Source organism: Nothobranchius furzeri, chromosome 9, assembly GCF_043380555.1.
Source record: "Nothobranchius furzeri strain GRZ-AD chromosome 9, NfurGRZ-RIMD1, whole genome shotgun sequence".
In the NCBI taxonomy this organism is placed as follows: domain Eukaryota; kingdom Metazoa; phylum Chordata; class Actinopteri; order Cyprinodontiformes; family Nothobranchiidae; genus Nothobranchius; species Nothobranchius furzeri.
The window spans coordinates 25,190,695-25,206,325 of NC_091749.1; the positions used below are offsets into that span (position 1 = coordinate 25,190,695).

A 15,631-nucleotide genomic window follows, 5' to 3' on the forward strand; every position below is an offset into this window, starting at 1 on the left:
CGTTTGCTTTTTTGTTGGTAAAATGGTGGAGCCTGGAAGTAAAAGTCAGAGAGTAATGTCTTAGAGATGAAGCAAAGAGCTAAAACCAGAGTGAACACTGGCGTACGCTCTTTGGAGGAAGCTGAAGGAGGGTATGAAATCACAAGCTGATGCTGACCTGGCTTTGTTGTTAATTATTTTGTCCAACAGTGTGGATTGATTTCATTTGTGGCTTATTTAGTATCAGTTGTCCCATGTTAGTGTTAGCACGTAGTTAGCTACAGCAGGCTGCTGCAGGGTTGTTTATGATAGCTGCAATTCAACTTTCAACCAGTAGGGCCGAGGAGCAGCAAACTGTTCAGCGTTACTGTAATGTTTCATGACCCGCAGCAGGGCCACTACTAGTGATGCGCCGATATGAAATTTTTTGGGCCGATACCGATATCCGATATTAAGATCACTGTTATGGCTGATAACCGATATTTGCCAATACCAATATGCTAACATTAACACTTCTAAAATCAGCTGATTTTGTATAGAATGAAAATGATTAAAGCTGAATTTACGTTATTATGTACACACAACACACACATTTACAGTTCTGAGATGATTGCATGCACTGTTCACATGACTAAACAATCACACGTCACCCCCTCTCCCTCTCAAACAAGCAAAAAAATGGAGACAAGATGAAAAAAAAATTGGTTGTTAATATCGGCCCGGTTTTATTTATCGAACCGATACCGATATGTTAAAAAATGACTAGCATCGGCCGATACCGATAATGATGCAGATACATTGTCCATGCCTAGTCACTACTCCAACTTCGAGCTTTGGCACAGGAGAAAATACTTATTAAGACTAAAATTGCAGAACAACTATTAACAAATACAAACTGCAAATATACATTGTGATAGTAGTTCCTAAACATCTCTACGATCAGGCCTGAGACATTTAGATTCATGTGGCGTTGCTGGAGTTGTGAAACACAGTTTCTTACATGAGAAAAGCCCACTTCGATCTCAGCTTCTGGCCAAACAGTCAGGAGAGAATCCAAGAAACTACGAATAAATCAAGCTTCTCTGTTATCTAAAAACGATGTTAACAGCAAACCAGATGTTTCATAAAACAAGGAACTGACACAGAAACAAAACAAAAAAAAACTCAGTGGTTGGAAACCAACACTCAACAATACACAGAACAATTATGGAAGTGAGTACTATTACTTTACAGTAGTATTATCTATGAGATTGTTTCCCAATACAAGATAAAGATACATGAGTGCTTGTTGGATATATTTGATATTAAGGTGTATAATTATTTCATAATTTCAATAATAAGCAGCAAAACTGAACAGAAAACAAATGTTTCCTTGACAACACTGTCAATTAGTCACTTTTTTAACATATCGGTATCGGTCCGATAAGTAACGTTGGGCCAATTTTAGCAACTGATATTCCTTCCATTGTGTTTCTGTTTGTATATCTGTTTCAGAGGGTGAGGGTGGTAATGATGTGTAATTGTTTAGTACTGTGACAGTGATGATAATCATCTCAGAGGCATAAATGTGACTGGTGTGTGTCTCTGTGTGTGCATGCATGCGTGCGTACGTGTGTGTGTGTGTGTGTGTGTGTGTGTGTGTGTGTGTGTGTGTGTGTGTGTGTGTGTGCGTGTGTGTGCATGCGTGTATAATAAATTATTGCAAATTAAGGTTATCACGGTAACAGGTGTGGCGGTAAACCCCGGTAAAAAAGTTGACAATAATAACAACCGTCTTGTTATTTAAAATATATATTATTTCGGTGGATTACCGTGGCTGCGGTGTAGGCGCGGTAACCCTTACCAGCCACCGTATCATCTGCTGAAGTTGCCGGTGGCACATGCGCACTTTGTTGTTTACAGCCAAAACTTTCTTGAAGCTAAAGCTGGAATAATGGCCAAAGGAGGAGACGGCAGCGCTCAGGACATTTATTATCCCTCAAAGAAGACAAAGTGGGAAGTACGGGCATTTTTTGGATATTTGAAGAATGCCGAGGGACAGTTGATAGAAGACGGCTATCGTGTTTGCAGCACGTGCAGAAAAAGTGTCTGTGAAAGGCAGCAACGCTTCAAATCTCATGACACATCTGCGTGACCATCACCCACAACTCTACAGTCAACGCAAGGCAAGTTAACGTTAGCGTTTTAGCTAAAATGTATGATCGGAGGATTTGGGTTGAGGGAGAACGCAATATATATATAATATATATATATATACATATATATATATATATCTGGCTATATGTATAGCCAGATATATATGAATATATATGTCAGACATCACACTAAACAGTCACTCGACTGACAGGGTTAAAAAAAATATGATCAACCTTTTTCCCCATCACTTTCATTTTTATGTTTGTGTATTATGTATTTTTGAAAAAGTAATTAATAAACATTCAATACCATTACAATTTCCTTTGATTTAATTTTAAATCAATATTTAGAGTGCCCAACAATGCAATTTAACGGTTTTCTTGAAGTAGAAACGTTTAACCTGTGCGGCCAGAGTTCTCACCTTCCTTCTGCTCTGCGTAAACCTGAACTGGTCACCTACTTGTGCGTAATCAAATGTCTATAGGGGAAAAGATGAAAAAGCTATAGCCATGAGGTTCAATCTTGCCTCAGACCGACTTATTGCTGTTTTATGGTGTGGCTGAATCTGTGATCCACTGCCACGCGGACTGGAATAACAAATGCTGCAGTAACATGAGTTGTGGTCAGGGTCATGAGGAGTCACTGGCTGGAGCGGATTCGTTCTCCCAAAATAGAAGCTAATATCTTAATATGACCTTGAATGAAAAATGTTGTTATAAAACCTCTTAAAAGTTTTTATCACAGAGGAGGCAGCGCTCATTTCTGCCTTCAGTCTGACGGCACAGCGCAGCATGCGCTTGTTCAATCAGTATAGGTGTGTGTGTGTGTGTGCGTGCGTGCGTGCGGCACAGCTCCATGAGCCGCTCCAGTCACCGCGTCTCGTTATTGGCGCTATTTAAACCAATGCTGTAAAATTACTTCTGCCCAGTCCAGATGTGCTCACATGTGCACCCGTGAGCCGTGGTTTCGCTGGAATGCGTCTGACCTCTGACAGACACACTCTGAACTTCAGACCTTCAGCGCGCTGTTAACAGCCTGACACGTTTAGAATGCTGTCCAACAGTCAGTGTGCTAATATAATAATATAATAATGCTAAAATGCTCAGATGGGAATCATTTCTTGATTTATTTTGTTACATCCACAATGTTCTGTGTGTGAGGTTTACAATGTCAGAACACCTGCATGAGACATGGTGTTAATTACAATCTGCCAGAATGACTCACCACCTTCAGATTTCTCCAACATCGATAAAAATGATCGAATATGGAACGTATCTTGATATTAACAGCGTGCGCAGGTCAGAGTGCTGAAGTTCGAAGCGCATCATTATTGTGAAGCTAGGGCACATGCGGAGGACACACACACACACACACACACACACGCAAAATATCCTTGTTTTCAATGACATTTATTGGGCCCACTTACTCTTTCTTAGGCCCACCCACAAATGAGTTTCTGGCTACGCTAATGATGACATATGACAGACTTCTCTGAGCTCCGCAGCCATTACACTTTTCACCTGGTGCACCCCCTAGCGGCAGCTCGCGCACCCCACACTTAGGGAATCCCTGTTCTAATATTATCAGATGAAAAACAAAATTATCAGACATGTTGTCAATTTTATTGTTACCGATGAGCTTAACGGAAAGCCGTGTCGCAAGGCTAAAGGAAGGATGAGGTGGATGAAAAATTATAGCTGAAATTATGGTTGGGAAACTCCCCAGATCTCAGTCCCATTGAGAACATGTGGTCGATTCTCTGAAGAATGATGGATTAGCAGACGCCAACAAACTATGATCATCTCCCAAAGGCCCATAAAAGAATTAGAAGTCTCCATTAATCCGGATTTGGCCCAGAGGTTGGTGCCCAGCATCCCAGAGTCAATGGACATTGAGGTCAAACACTGACACTGAATACATTTGATAATAAGAGCATTTGAAGAATTAAAATTCTTCTTCAGTTTCTATAGAAACACATAAAAACAAAAACATAAATCATGTTGAAGCCACTGAACAAAACTATTTTGTCACTGCCAAAACTTCTGACCATGACTGCAGCTTGTGTTCCACGGACTTTCTGAAGACGTGGAAATGTTACTCTATCATTCTGTATGCCGTGTTTGTTGTGTAAATATAAAAATACCTTAGAAAGCAGAACTTTTAGATATAATTTTTGAGTTGTAAGAAAAATAATTTGTCTAAATTTAGTGTAATTCAGTGAATTTTTAGTTTTTCATACCTTAAGTTACATCTATGTTCTCATTTTTCCAACCAAGAGTAAACCAGCTACTCCATCACATGACCTCATTCTGAATCAGACTATTATACTCTTGAAGTTCAGTGTGACAGTGACTGTCCAAAGCGCTTTAATAGCTGGGAGCTTAGTTGTCATTTGTAGTGATTAATCACAGATTATTTCCACCAGAAGAAGCCATGTTATAATTGCACATTCCCAGATATGGTGCCCTGCATACAATAAACGCTGCCCACAATTCTTTAATGCTCTTCCATTTATTCTTTTTTAAAGGGAACGAGCAGAGCTATTCAATTCAATTCAATTCAAAAATACTACCAATCCCAGAGGGAAATTGATTAATTAACTAACACACAAGCAAGGGTGTATCTGGAGATTACCCTTGCTAATCTGTATCTGCATTTTAATTTAGACAAAAATACTTATGATGTTTCCTTTAATCAACGCAGGTAACACAAGAAATGTGTATATTTCAGATCATTTGTAGTTTTAGTGTGTTTTAATATTCTATTGTGATTAAATTAAATGTGATTCCGGTATGAAGGTCCAATACCAACTTGATAGACTCTGTTTACCTTGAAAATGATCATTCTGGAAGTAAGAGCTGCCTGTGATGAACTAGCAATGTGTCCAGGATGTTACTTCAGGGTCAGAAAGTTTCAGTTGGCTCTGTGAGCCAGCCTTGGATGTAAAAATAAAGTATTGCTGTTGTTCCCGTTGTTATATTACACACCAGTCCAAGTTGTCTATTGTTGTTTTGCCTGAGTCACAATGCCTGAATGAGAAATGAGACAAATATTAGATCACAGGAAGAATGAAACATCCATTCTCTTCCACTTATCCGGAGTCAGGTCATGGGGGCAGCAGCCAAAGCAGGGGGGCCCAGACTTCCCTCTCCCCAGCTACTTGGGCCAGCTCCTCCTGGGGAATCCCAAGGCGTTCCCTGACCAGCCAAGAGACATAGTCCCTCCACCGTGTCCTGGGTCTTCCTTTCGGTCTTCTCCCAGTTGGACGTGCCCGGAAAACTTCACCAGGGAGGTCCAGAAAGCATCCTGACCAGATGCCCGAGCCACCTCAACTGGCTTCTCTCGATGTGGAGGAGCAGCGGGTCTACTCTGAGCCCCTCCCGGATGACCAAGCTTCTCACCCTATCTTTAAGGGAGAGCCCAGACACCCTGCAGGAAAACTCATTTCGGCCGCTTGTATCCCTGATCTCATTCTTTCGGTCACTACCCAAATCTTGTGACCATAGGTGAGGGTAGGAACGTAGATCAACCGGCAAGTCGAGAGCTTCACCTTCTGGCTCAGCTCTCTCTTCACCAAGACAGATCGGTATAACACCCGCATCACTGCAGATGCAGCACCAATTACCAATACTAATCTGTATATCAATCTCATGCTCCACCTTTCCGTCACTCGTGAAGAAGACCCTGAGATCCTTAAATCCCTCCACTTGAGGCAGGACCTCATCCTTGACCTGGACAAGGCATTCTGCCCTTTTCCATCTTAAGACCATGGTCTTGGAAGAAGGAAGTACCAACTAAATAATAAAAAATTGTTTACATACAGGTATGATGTATGCTCGACTTTTTCAAAGGGAGACTAGGCAGTTTTGGCTTGACTTTAGCCCCCCCTAGTGTTTGTTAGTAGAGCTCTCATCCCTATGAGATAACATCTGAAATATCTCCCCAGCCTTCCTTAGTTTCTACTAGAATGAGTCATCACTGAAATAAACAAATCAGCTGTGTTCATGATCTAAAACCAGCAGGAAACTCGCTGGAGCCAGACTGCAGTGCCGTACGGTATGTATGCAGGTATGTCAGCTCCATTTTTTTAAGTCCAACAGACCGGACCGGCAACTGTGAAGCTACAAGTGGAATATTCTGGTCACCAGTGTTGGGAAAGTTACTTTTTAAATGTAATTAGTTATAGTTACTAATTACTTTGTCAGGTAACTCAGTTACTGAGTTACGAGATTATAAAAGTAACTAATTACCAAGAAAAATAACTACTTAGTTACTTTTTTCATTAAAGAATGCAAGAGAAATGGGTTAATTGAACTTACTTAATTTACTATAAATTACTACAATAGTGAAATATAAATGACTAATGACTGGAACATAATAAAATGTATGTCAAAATGTTTTTTATAAACCTGAATAATTTAAATAAATAAGCACTTAACAGGAGGAACTACTAACAGGAACATTACACTTATCTGGACTATTAAAAGGTCACTGTGTGATATTTAACAAGACCCCAATCAGCTAAAATTTAAAATTGCAAATAGAAACACCTGTAAAGGTTCCCGAGCCTTTAAATGGTATCTCAGTCTAGTTAAATTACAGAAATAAATGTAAATTTGTACAGTATTTTAATTTTTCCAGCATCACATGTGTGTCTTTAGCATCATTTATGTTGCTGGTAATCTAGTAACGGTTAAATAAATAAATAAAATCCTTTAAAATGACACTAGAAGAGGCACAAATCTGATGGAGGACTTACATTTACTAACTTGGGTCAGACCCAACCACAGAAGAGCTGCAGCTGGGTGGTAAACACACACAGGTAGTTCTAATAACACCTGAGCTCCATGGCGTCTGAGACTGATGCATCAGTGTTACAGCGGGACTAAAGACATGATCAGAAACAGGTTACAGCTGGATGATCTAGGAAGGCAGAAGATCAGGACGTTTGAGCGGTGAACAGGTGAGCGGACCTACAGGGCGTCCCGCTGTCACGCTAAGATGGGCACGGCTGCAGATCCACACCTGCAGCCGTAGACCACTCATCACATCTTACTCGTTCTTCACGGCCGTGATGCTCTTGGATGAAAACATCTGCCTCTTTAGCTCCTGATCAGCTGATGACAGCTTCAACACAACACGCTGCTTAATACACGCATTTCCTTATCAGTAACAGAAACAACGTTTTGATAAAAGAAGACGTAATTAATTAGTTTGTTCGTTACTGAAGGAAACATTTTTTTTAGTAACGCGGTTATTTTAAACAGCGTTATTCCCATCACTGCTCTGTTGTGTCTACAGCATGCTGAGACAGCGAGAACACTGAGGGTCTCCGCCCACCCAGCCAATCGTCATCGTGTTTGTCAGTGCGTTACCGACACCTCTCTCTCCCTGGCTGCAGCTGAAGTGTGGCGGTCAGAAAGCCTCACGCTGTTGCTCAACGTTCGACAAGCACATAGTAACGCACAACCTTCCGTCCCCAGTAACGGTAACGGCGTTGCAACAGTGCAAAAGTAATTAATTAGATTATTCCGTTGCCCAAAAAAAGAACGCCGTTATTTTAAACGGCGTTATTCCCATACACTGCTGGTCACGGGGCGATGGGGCTGGCTGGCATCTCATTAACCCTGTAAAGGGTCATTTTAGCACATTCTGGCTCAAGACAATGACTTAAGCCGGGCGTACACTGTGCGACTTTTTCACTCGCAGCGTTCAGCTTCAGCTCAAACTGTACGACTTCCTCGCAGAGCAGATCTCACGAGTCGTGTGCTCACACTGCACGACCCAGTTCTCGCATGCGACCTGACTGCTCACACTGTACGTCTGGTAGCAACACGTCGGCCCTAAAACTGTGCTAAAAATAGCAGTTTTTACTCAACACGTCAGACTTTTTTGTCTTGCCTGTTGTCCTTCGGGAGTGCTGCAGGAGGACACACAGGGATTTATGGGGGTTGGATGAGGAAAACGAAATAAAGAAAGTGAATCTGTGTTTTGTGATCAGTTTAATTTGACATGAACACGACAAACACGCTTTCTTGACAATCTTTGAGTAAAAAAAACGTGTAGAAACAAAAACGAACAGCGTGTGTTATTAGGGAAATAGCGAGCGACCGGCCGGCGTTGATGCAGGATCGCGCGCGCATGCGCCGTGAGCGGTTCTGATGCTTTTTGGATCGTAGCTGCTCGCAGCTGCTCGCAGCGCCGCTTCAACACTGCGATACCCTCACGAGGGACGAGCGAAATATTAAACACACCAGAAGTCCCTGCGACCTCACGACTGCTGATCGGCAGCTGGTCACGTGGTGTTAATCGCCTCTCGTAACCCCCTGTACACTACACGACCGCTCGGCGCAAAACTCGCCCCGATGTCGTGGCTTCTTGCACGACTGGAAAATCGGCTCAAAAAAGTGAAAAAGTCGCACAGTGTACGCCCGGCTTTATAAATGTGAATAATTTGCAAAGTATCCCTTTAATCCTTTAATTTAAGCCTCAAAATCAACAATATATTAATGAACAGTTTGTCCTCCCTCATCCGCTGATAAATCAGTGATGTTTATAATTACTATATGTTAAGAGTGAGACATCGGGTTGTAAATACTCAGACTGATTAAGGTCGCAGGAGGACCTGGTTCAAGCTTCACGGTACCTTAAACAGAGTTGGGTGGTATTACGTTTTTACTTAGAACAAAGTTCTTCAAAGTTTAATCTCTGTGTGCAAAACAACAATATTTGGCTTATATTTGTATCTGAACAGCATCCTTCCTATTCTGCTGTTAACTATTCTCTGCAGTCTCTGCATATGAAAGGCCACTAGGGTTGGGAATCAAAAATCGGTTCTTGTTGAGAATCGGTTCCCATTGTTTCAATCCCTAGGAATCGTTCGCCACTTTTGCATATGATTCCCCTTATCAATTCCAGTCGGCGTGAATTACGTCACCGCGCACGTTGCGTAGTTTACGGAAGCAGGCAACTCTGCGTCTAAACGGCACACACACTCAAAAGTTTGGTTGTATTTTACAAGAAAGCAGGACAACAGGGTAACTTGCAATAATTGCAAAGTAGATGTTTCATCAAGGGACGAAGCATTATGAATATACAAAAGCCTTTGGGCACAAAATACATTAAAACTTTAAGTTACTGATGTGTTTCGACCCGCTTCGGACTAGTGAATGTCAACGCAGCAGCAGCGGTGGCGTTCGCACATCCTCTCCTATTCATGCTGCAGGTAACTAATCAGCTAACACTGTGTTAGCGTCATTTACCTCATATAAACACCTCCACGCTAGCAGACTCCAGCGACACAGGTCGGACCTGTGGTGAGATTTTTCCCACTCTGCTAAAGCTACAGCAACACTACACCGAACACAAAAATGACTCTTCTTCACTGGGAGCATGAAGGGGAACATTTGGAAAGATCTTTACAGCTAATGCAGGTACAATTGCAGGAGCCGTGCGCAGTTAGTTTTTTTGCCACCTGTTTAACTTCTCTGGAATTGATGAGGAATTGGATCGAAGACAGAATCGACAATGGCACTATAGCGATAAAAACGTATCAATTCCCACCCCTAAAGGCCACCATGTTGATTCTCTAGGTTAGGGTTAGTTCAGTATTAAAGAGTGACCAGTGTTTGTAGTCCTGATTGAACAACCTAGAGCAGGGCTATTCAAATCCAGGCCTCGAGGGCCGGTATCCAGCACGTTTTGGTTTTACTCTGCTTCAACACACCTGATTTCTATCAGCAGGTAATTAACAGAGCCTGATGAACTGCTGCACAGGTGATTCAACCACTGAATCAGGTGTGTTGGACCAGAGAAACAACCAAAACGTGCTGGATACCGGCCCTCGAGGCCTGGATTTGAATAGCCCTGACCTAAAGGATCTCCTGAAGCCCAGAGGAAGAAGAGAGTGGGAAGCTGAAAGGACTTGGAGACAACAGGACAAAGAAGGACAGAAGGGGCTGAGCTAACAGTGACGGGACATTGTAAGTGCTTCTCCATGGAGGTGTCTCTCTGTGACAAAATAATAATGCTTCATTAATCTGGAAACATGAAGTAGACCCTTCAAATGCTCGTGCCTAACCAGAAAACAGGCAACACCACCAACTCCGCTACAATCTGAAGGAAACCTCTTTGTTTTTAGAAGTGATTTCCATTCAGCCCAAAGAGGAAATTACCATATTAAATCTGCCTTTTTTAGTTAGAGAAATAAATGTAAACCACCTTAAACGACAGGCTGCTGTTTGTGTAAATGTTTTCACACACTAGCATGCTCTTCTGATCTACAGCTAATGACATTCTGGGAGAGTTCCGACAGGATCAAACAGCTGGTGTTTACTCCATCACGAGGAAACGCTCCACAAAGCCACTGGGGCTACACCCCCCTCTGCTGGTGACCCTGCTGCTCTGCATGCTCCGTGTTTCTCCTCCTGCAGCCAAACAGCTGGCGTTCAGAGCAAGCTGCTGACCCATACCACAAGCCAGGAATAAGCAGAGCCTCTCCAGTCTCTGGCTGCACAGGAATCTTTCAGTCAGCAACATTTCAGAGTGAAGCCTGAAGATTGGATCCATGTGCTCAGCGGCGGAGCGCACAGATGAGGAACGGAGATCTTTTTTCACTTTACAGGCATTTAAAACCTTTATAATAGACGATTCATTAAAGACTCTATAAAGAGCAAACACACAAACCTCATTCCTGCAGAACATCTTTCTGGAACATCAAACAGCATGTTCTTCCTCTAAGTGAGTGGTGATGTTTTTAAACCTGCACTGTTATCCAGGCGTATCAAAGAACACCAGCGCCAGCTTTAGGCTACAGAATTTAACTCTATTATTCATTTAGGTTAACTCCAGAAAAGATTTTACCAAAATATTCAGAAGCTGCCTGAACCTAAGAAACTGGATGAGCTGCAAAGGAACCTACAATCAATATCAGTTGCTGTTGTCATCATAAATAACATAAATGTAAATAACGAGGTCTGGTCAGACTTGCACCGTACCGTGGAGGAGTCCCGTTCCTCTGCTGGGCTGTTTTCTTCCTCCTCCTCGCTGCTCACAGCGTCTCCAGCACTGAGGACATCCACAGCTGGAGAAAGTCACATAACATCACGCAATCAGTCCAAGGCAACATCTAGAACGAGCAGGTTAAAACATGCGTTGATGAGGGGGAAAGAAGCAGGACGCCGTCTTATTGCGTCTGCGGTGGTATGTGAAGTTTAGCTCCAGCGGGGTTTTACGATGCCTCTCCACAACTAATATAAGTGAAATATTTACTGGGCAAAAAACAGAATCATTCTAAAAAGAAGCTCTGAGAGGATTCAACCCACAGCATGTTGGCCTTTAAACATCTTCTGATTAATTCTAGAGAGACTAATAATCAAATGTTAATCTATATAAATGGATTTTTTTTGTTTACAAAACATCCTCATGTTGATGTGCAGCCTGAGAAGATACAGAGAAGCTGTCGGGGGTGGCCCGTGATATTACATGCTACCATGCTGTAAATACATCCTGCAGCTGATAATGACACCCCGCTCTCTGAGTGACGCACAGCGCCGACCTTGCCCTTGACCTCTCAGGTTCCGTACAATTTCTTTAGATGAGTGAAAATTGCAGACAGAGGAGTTCTGGAGGTTCACTTAAGGATGAGAGCCTCTCCAAGTCTCACTTCCTGATCCAAACACACACACACACACACACACACACACGCAGGCCTGTCTTCCAGAGCTCCTAGCTGCTTGTCTCAAACCCGGTCACATGCAGCAGTACTGTGACTGTTGGCACGTGTGATAGTCTGGACTCAGAACTGCAGATAATCTAGTAACGGAGACTCAGTGATGAGTAGCGTGATCAAATTAATATGCTGGGTTCAAAGGAACATTAACGGTTGGGTATGAGAGTTTTTATCCTGGGAAAACCTCATCAAATCATCGTGAACGTCTCGTTCTTAATGACTGGGTCCTGATCCATCCATCAGCTGCCCTCTGACTGTCCCTCCCCCTAGAGTTCATACCCCTCTATGTGCAAAATTGATGCGTTCTCAGGCTTGTTGCAGCTGAACAGGAAGAAAAGCCAGAGCTGTGTATGCTACTGTGGGTGCAGAAAGTATTCAGACCCCCATCGATGTTTCACTCCGTTATATTGCAGTGGTTTGCTAAAATCAATTAAATTCCTTTTTCCTCATTAATGTACACACAGCACCTCATATTGACAGATTTATTGAAAAAGAAAAACTGAATGATCACATTCTCCTACGTTTACAGAGCCTTTGCTCAGTATTTAGCAGAAGCACCTTTTGAGCTAAACAGCCGTGAGTCTTCTTGGTAAAGATGCAACACGTTTCTTACACCTGGATTTGGGGATCCTCTGCCATGCCTCCTTGCAGATCTTCTCCAGGTCTGTCAGGTTGGATGGAGAACGTTGGTGGACAGCCATGTTTAGGTCTCTCCAGAGATGCTCTATTGAGTTTAAGTCAGGGCTCTGGCTGGGCCACTCAACAACAGTCACAGAGTTGCCGTGAAGCCACTCCTTTGTTACTCTAGCTGTGAGTTTAGGGTCACTGTCATGTTGGAAGGTAAACCTTCAGCCCAGTCTGAGGTCCTGAGCACTCTGGAGAAGGTTCTTGTCCAGGATATGCTGTACTTGGTCGCTCTCATTGTTCCCTCAATTGCAACCAGTCGTCCTGTTCCTGCAGCTAAAAAACACCTCACAGCATGATGCTGCCGCCACCATGCTTCACTTAGGGGACTGTATTGAACAAGTGATGACCAGTGCCTGGTACTCTCCACACATATTGTTAGTTTAGAATTAAAGCCAAAAAGTTCTATCTTGGTCTCATCAGACCAGATAATCTTATTTCTCACCATCTTGGGGTCCTTCAAGAGTCTTTTAGGAAACTCTATGTAGGTTTTCATGTGTCTTGCTCTGAGGAGAGGCTTCCGACGAGCCACTGTGCCATAAAGCCCTGACTGGTAGAGGGCTGCAGTGATGGCTGACTTTCTACAACCATCTCCAGTCTCCTGACTGCATCTCTGAAGCTCAAACACAGTGATCTTTGGGTTCTTCTTTGCCTCTCACCAAGCCTCTTCTGCCCCGGTAGCTCAGTTTGGCCAGACGGCCTGCTCTAGGAAGGGTTCTGGTCATCCCAAACCTCTTCCATTGAAGGATTATGGAGGCCACTGTGCTCTTAGGAACTTAAGGTGCAGCAGAGATGTTTTTGTAACCTTGGTCAGACCTGTGCCTTGCCACAAGCTCTACAGGCAGTTCCTTTGACCTCATTTGATTCTCATTTGCTCTGACATGCATTGTGAGCTGTGAGGTCTTATATAGACAGGTGTGTGGCTTCCCTAATCTAATCAGTATAATCAGACACAGCTGGACTCCAATGAAAGTGTAGGACCATCTCAAGAATGATCAGAAGAAATGGAAAGCACCTGAGATAAATTTGTGAGTGTCACAGCAAAGGGTCTGAATACTTCGGACCATGTGATATTTCAGTTTGTCTTCTGCAGAAATTTCTAAAAAATGTTTTTCTGTCAGTATGGGGTGCTGTGTGTACATTAATAATGAAAACATTTATTTAATTGATTTTAGCAAAAAACCTCAACATAACAATGAAAAATTGACAGGGGTCTAGATACTTTCCTTCAGGGATGTCCGAGTCGCTTGATTTTGAGAATCTGCCGATCCAGAGTCCCGATCCATTACGTTTGATACATAAAAATAGAATAAAGAAAGCAAAGAAACAGATCCAGAATATTCCTTATTTTTAATATTTAATTAACTTCATTTCAACACAACTCTGTTAAACAGAGCACTTCTTGAACAATCAAGTAATAAATAAATTATTCACTTTTGGACTTGATTGCTAATATAAAAAAGCCTAATAAATACGAATAGCAGCTCAACTTAAAATACCTGGCAGGGGTCTATTTTGCCTCGACCCTCACAATGCCTTGATACGGCCCTGAATGTGGGACTGAGGTTTGAAGGTGATCTGAACTGTATCAAATGAATAAAAATCACATGCTTAGAAAGTATTGCTTTATAAATGTAAAAACGTGTAGCCGTATAAATCTACCTTTATTTTATTTTTCAATGACTTTTTTTTTCTTAGTTTTAATTTCGTGTTTTCCTGTCATGTCGGTCTCTGCTCTTCCTGCATCTCCTCTCAGTTCTCCAGGAAAACTGCTGCCTGCTTCCTCCGTTTTCACCTCACGAGTCACTTTTTAACTAACCCTAACCACATCAGATCAAATGGATCTACTGACTGCAAAAACAGCGGCGTGTGTGCTGTGCTGCCTGACGCAGAGTCAGCGGACCACGGTTGATGAGCGCTGCAGCGGCAGAGCGCGCCTGGTCTACACGCCTCAGGCTCGAATAAAAGACTATGAACGGACACGAACGAGAGCGTATTTAATCAGATATTTTTGGGTGTCGCCACTTTGAGAATGGTCCTGTGGTTGTGTACAGGGCTGTCTGCGTCTCCACTCAAAAGATTCCCCACTACGCTCAGAGTCCATATATATAATATAACATAGGTAGAAACTGCTTGGATCTTTTTCCAGACTTCCTCTGGAAGTGTAACCCTGTATCCGAGTCCGGATCGGGATGTAACGCCCAATCCCGATCGAGTCTGAAACCACATTACTGGGACAGATTTCCAACCATGTGATCAGCTCGGGACATCCCTGCTTTCCGTACCAACTGTAAATGAGCTAGCACACCACACTATTGTACGGTCACTTAGTTGTGCCGAAACTCTGATCTAGGTCCCAGCGGCTTCTCTCCGGACTAAACTGTGTGTTTTACAGCAGCCACAAAGGACGGCTTCACGTCACACGCTCTAGAGGGATTACTCTAGCAGGACACGCTAACGTCACAAGTGTACTTGATGAAAGGTGTACGTCACTAAAATCAGATACTCAGGGCAACAATGATGAAAAGAGCTAATAGCGCCACCCTGCATACTTCTTTTATTAGACTCGAACTGAACTCCCAAAAAGATTTGTCCACATGTTCTTACATGTAGCCTCCATTGTTGCTAATGCTGCTAATGCTACTGTCAGATTGTACACTCACTCGTTTTGGCATCAATCCCTTGGTGTATTTTCATTGGTCGGCTGCAGACCGGAGTCATCAGACTTTTGGAGACTGACTTTGATCGTGAGAGTACTCACCACGCTGTCTCTGTGCCAGTCCCACTGGACGGCCACGGTTCTGCTAATCACCCTCACGTTTTAGTCACGACTCAGTTCACAGCGAGAGAATTGTCTAGGACAGCCGAAAAAGGAACAGCGTGGTCCGGGCTTTAGATTTTCAGTGGGGACAGAGTCATGAGAACTGCTGTCCAACACCGAACTAGGAGGAGTCCATCGGAGGCCTGGGTTACGTAGGTGCGTTGTAGGTGCAACAACGGGTCAAAAAGTTAAGACAATATTATGTTTTTATCCTTGCTTTGACAATATCTGTAACCTTCATGCTCCTGTATTCTGGATGTGTGCCTCGTGAGAGTTGCCAG

General features: G+C 42.9%; 1 protein-coding gene across 4 annotated transcripts in view; it reads right to left on the minus strand.

Moving 5' to 3' along the window:
• The window catches only part of LOC107381977 (A-kinase anchor protein 13), a 201,188-nt gene that overhangs the window by 90,015 nt on the left and 95,542 nt on the right, over positions 1-15,631 (minus strand). For all 4 annotated transcript variants that reach the window (XM_070554723.1, XM_070554721.1, XM_070554722.1 and 1 more), the window contains exon 9: positions 11,112-11,197. In XM_070554723.1, the coding sequence (XP_070410824.1) occupies positions 11,112-11,197 (86 nt within the window). The remainder of the gene's footprint in view (positions 1-11,111; positions 11,198-15,631) is intronic.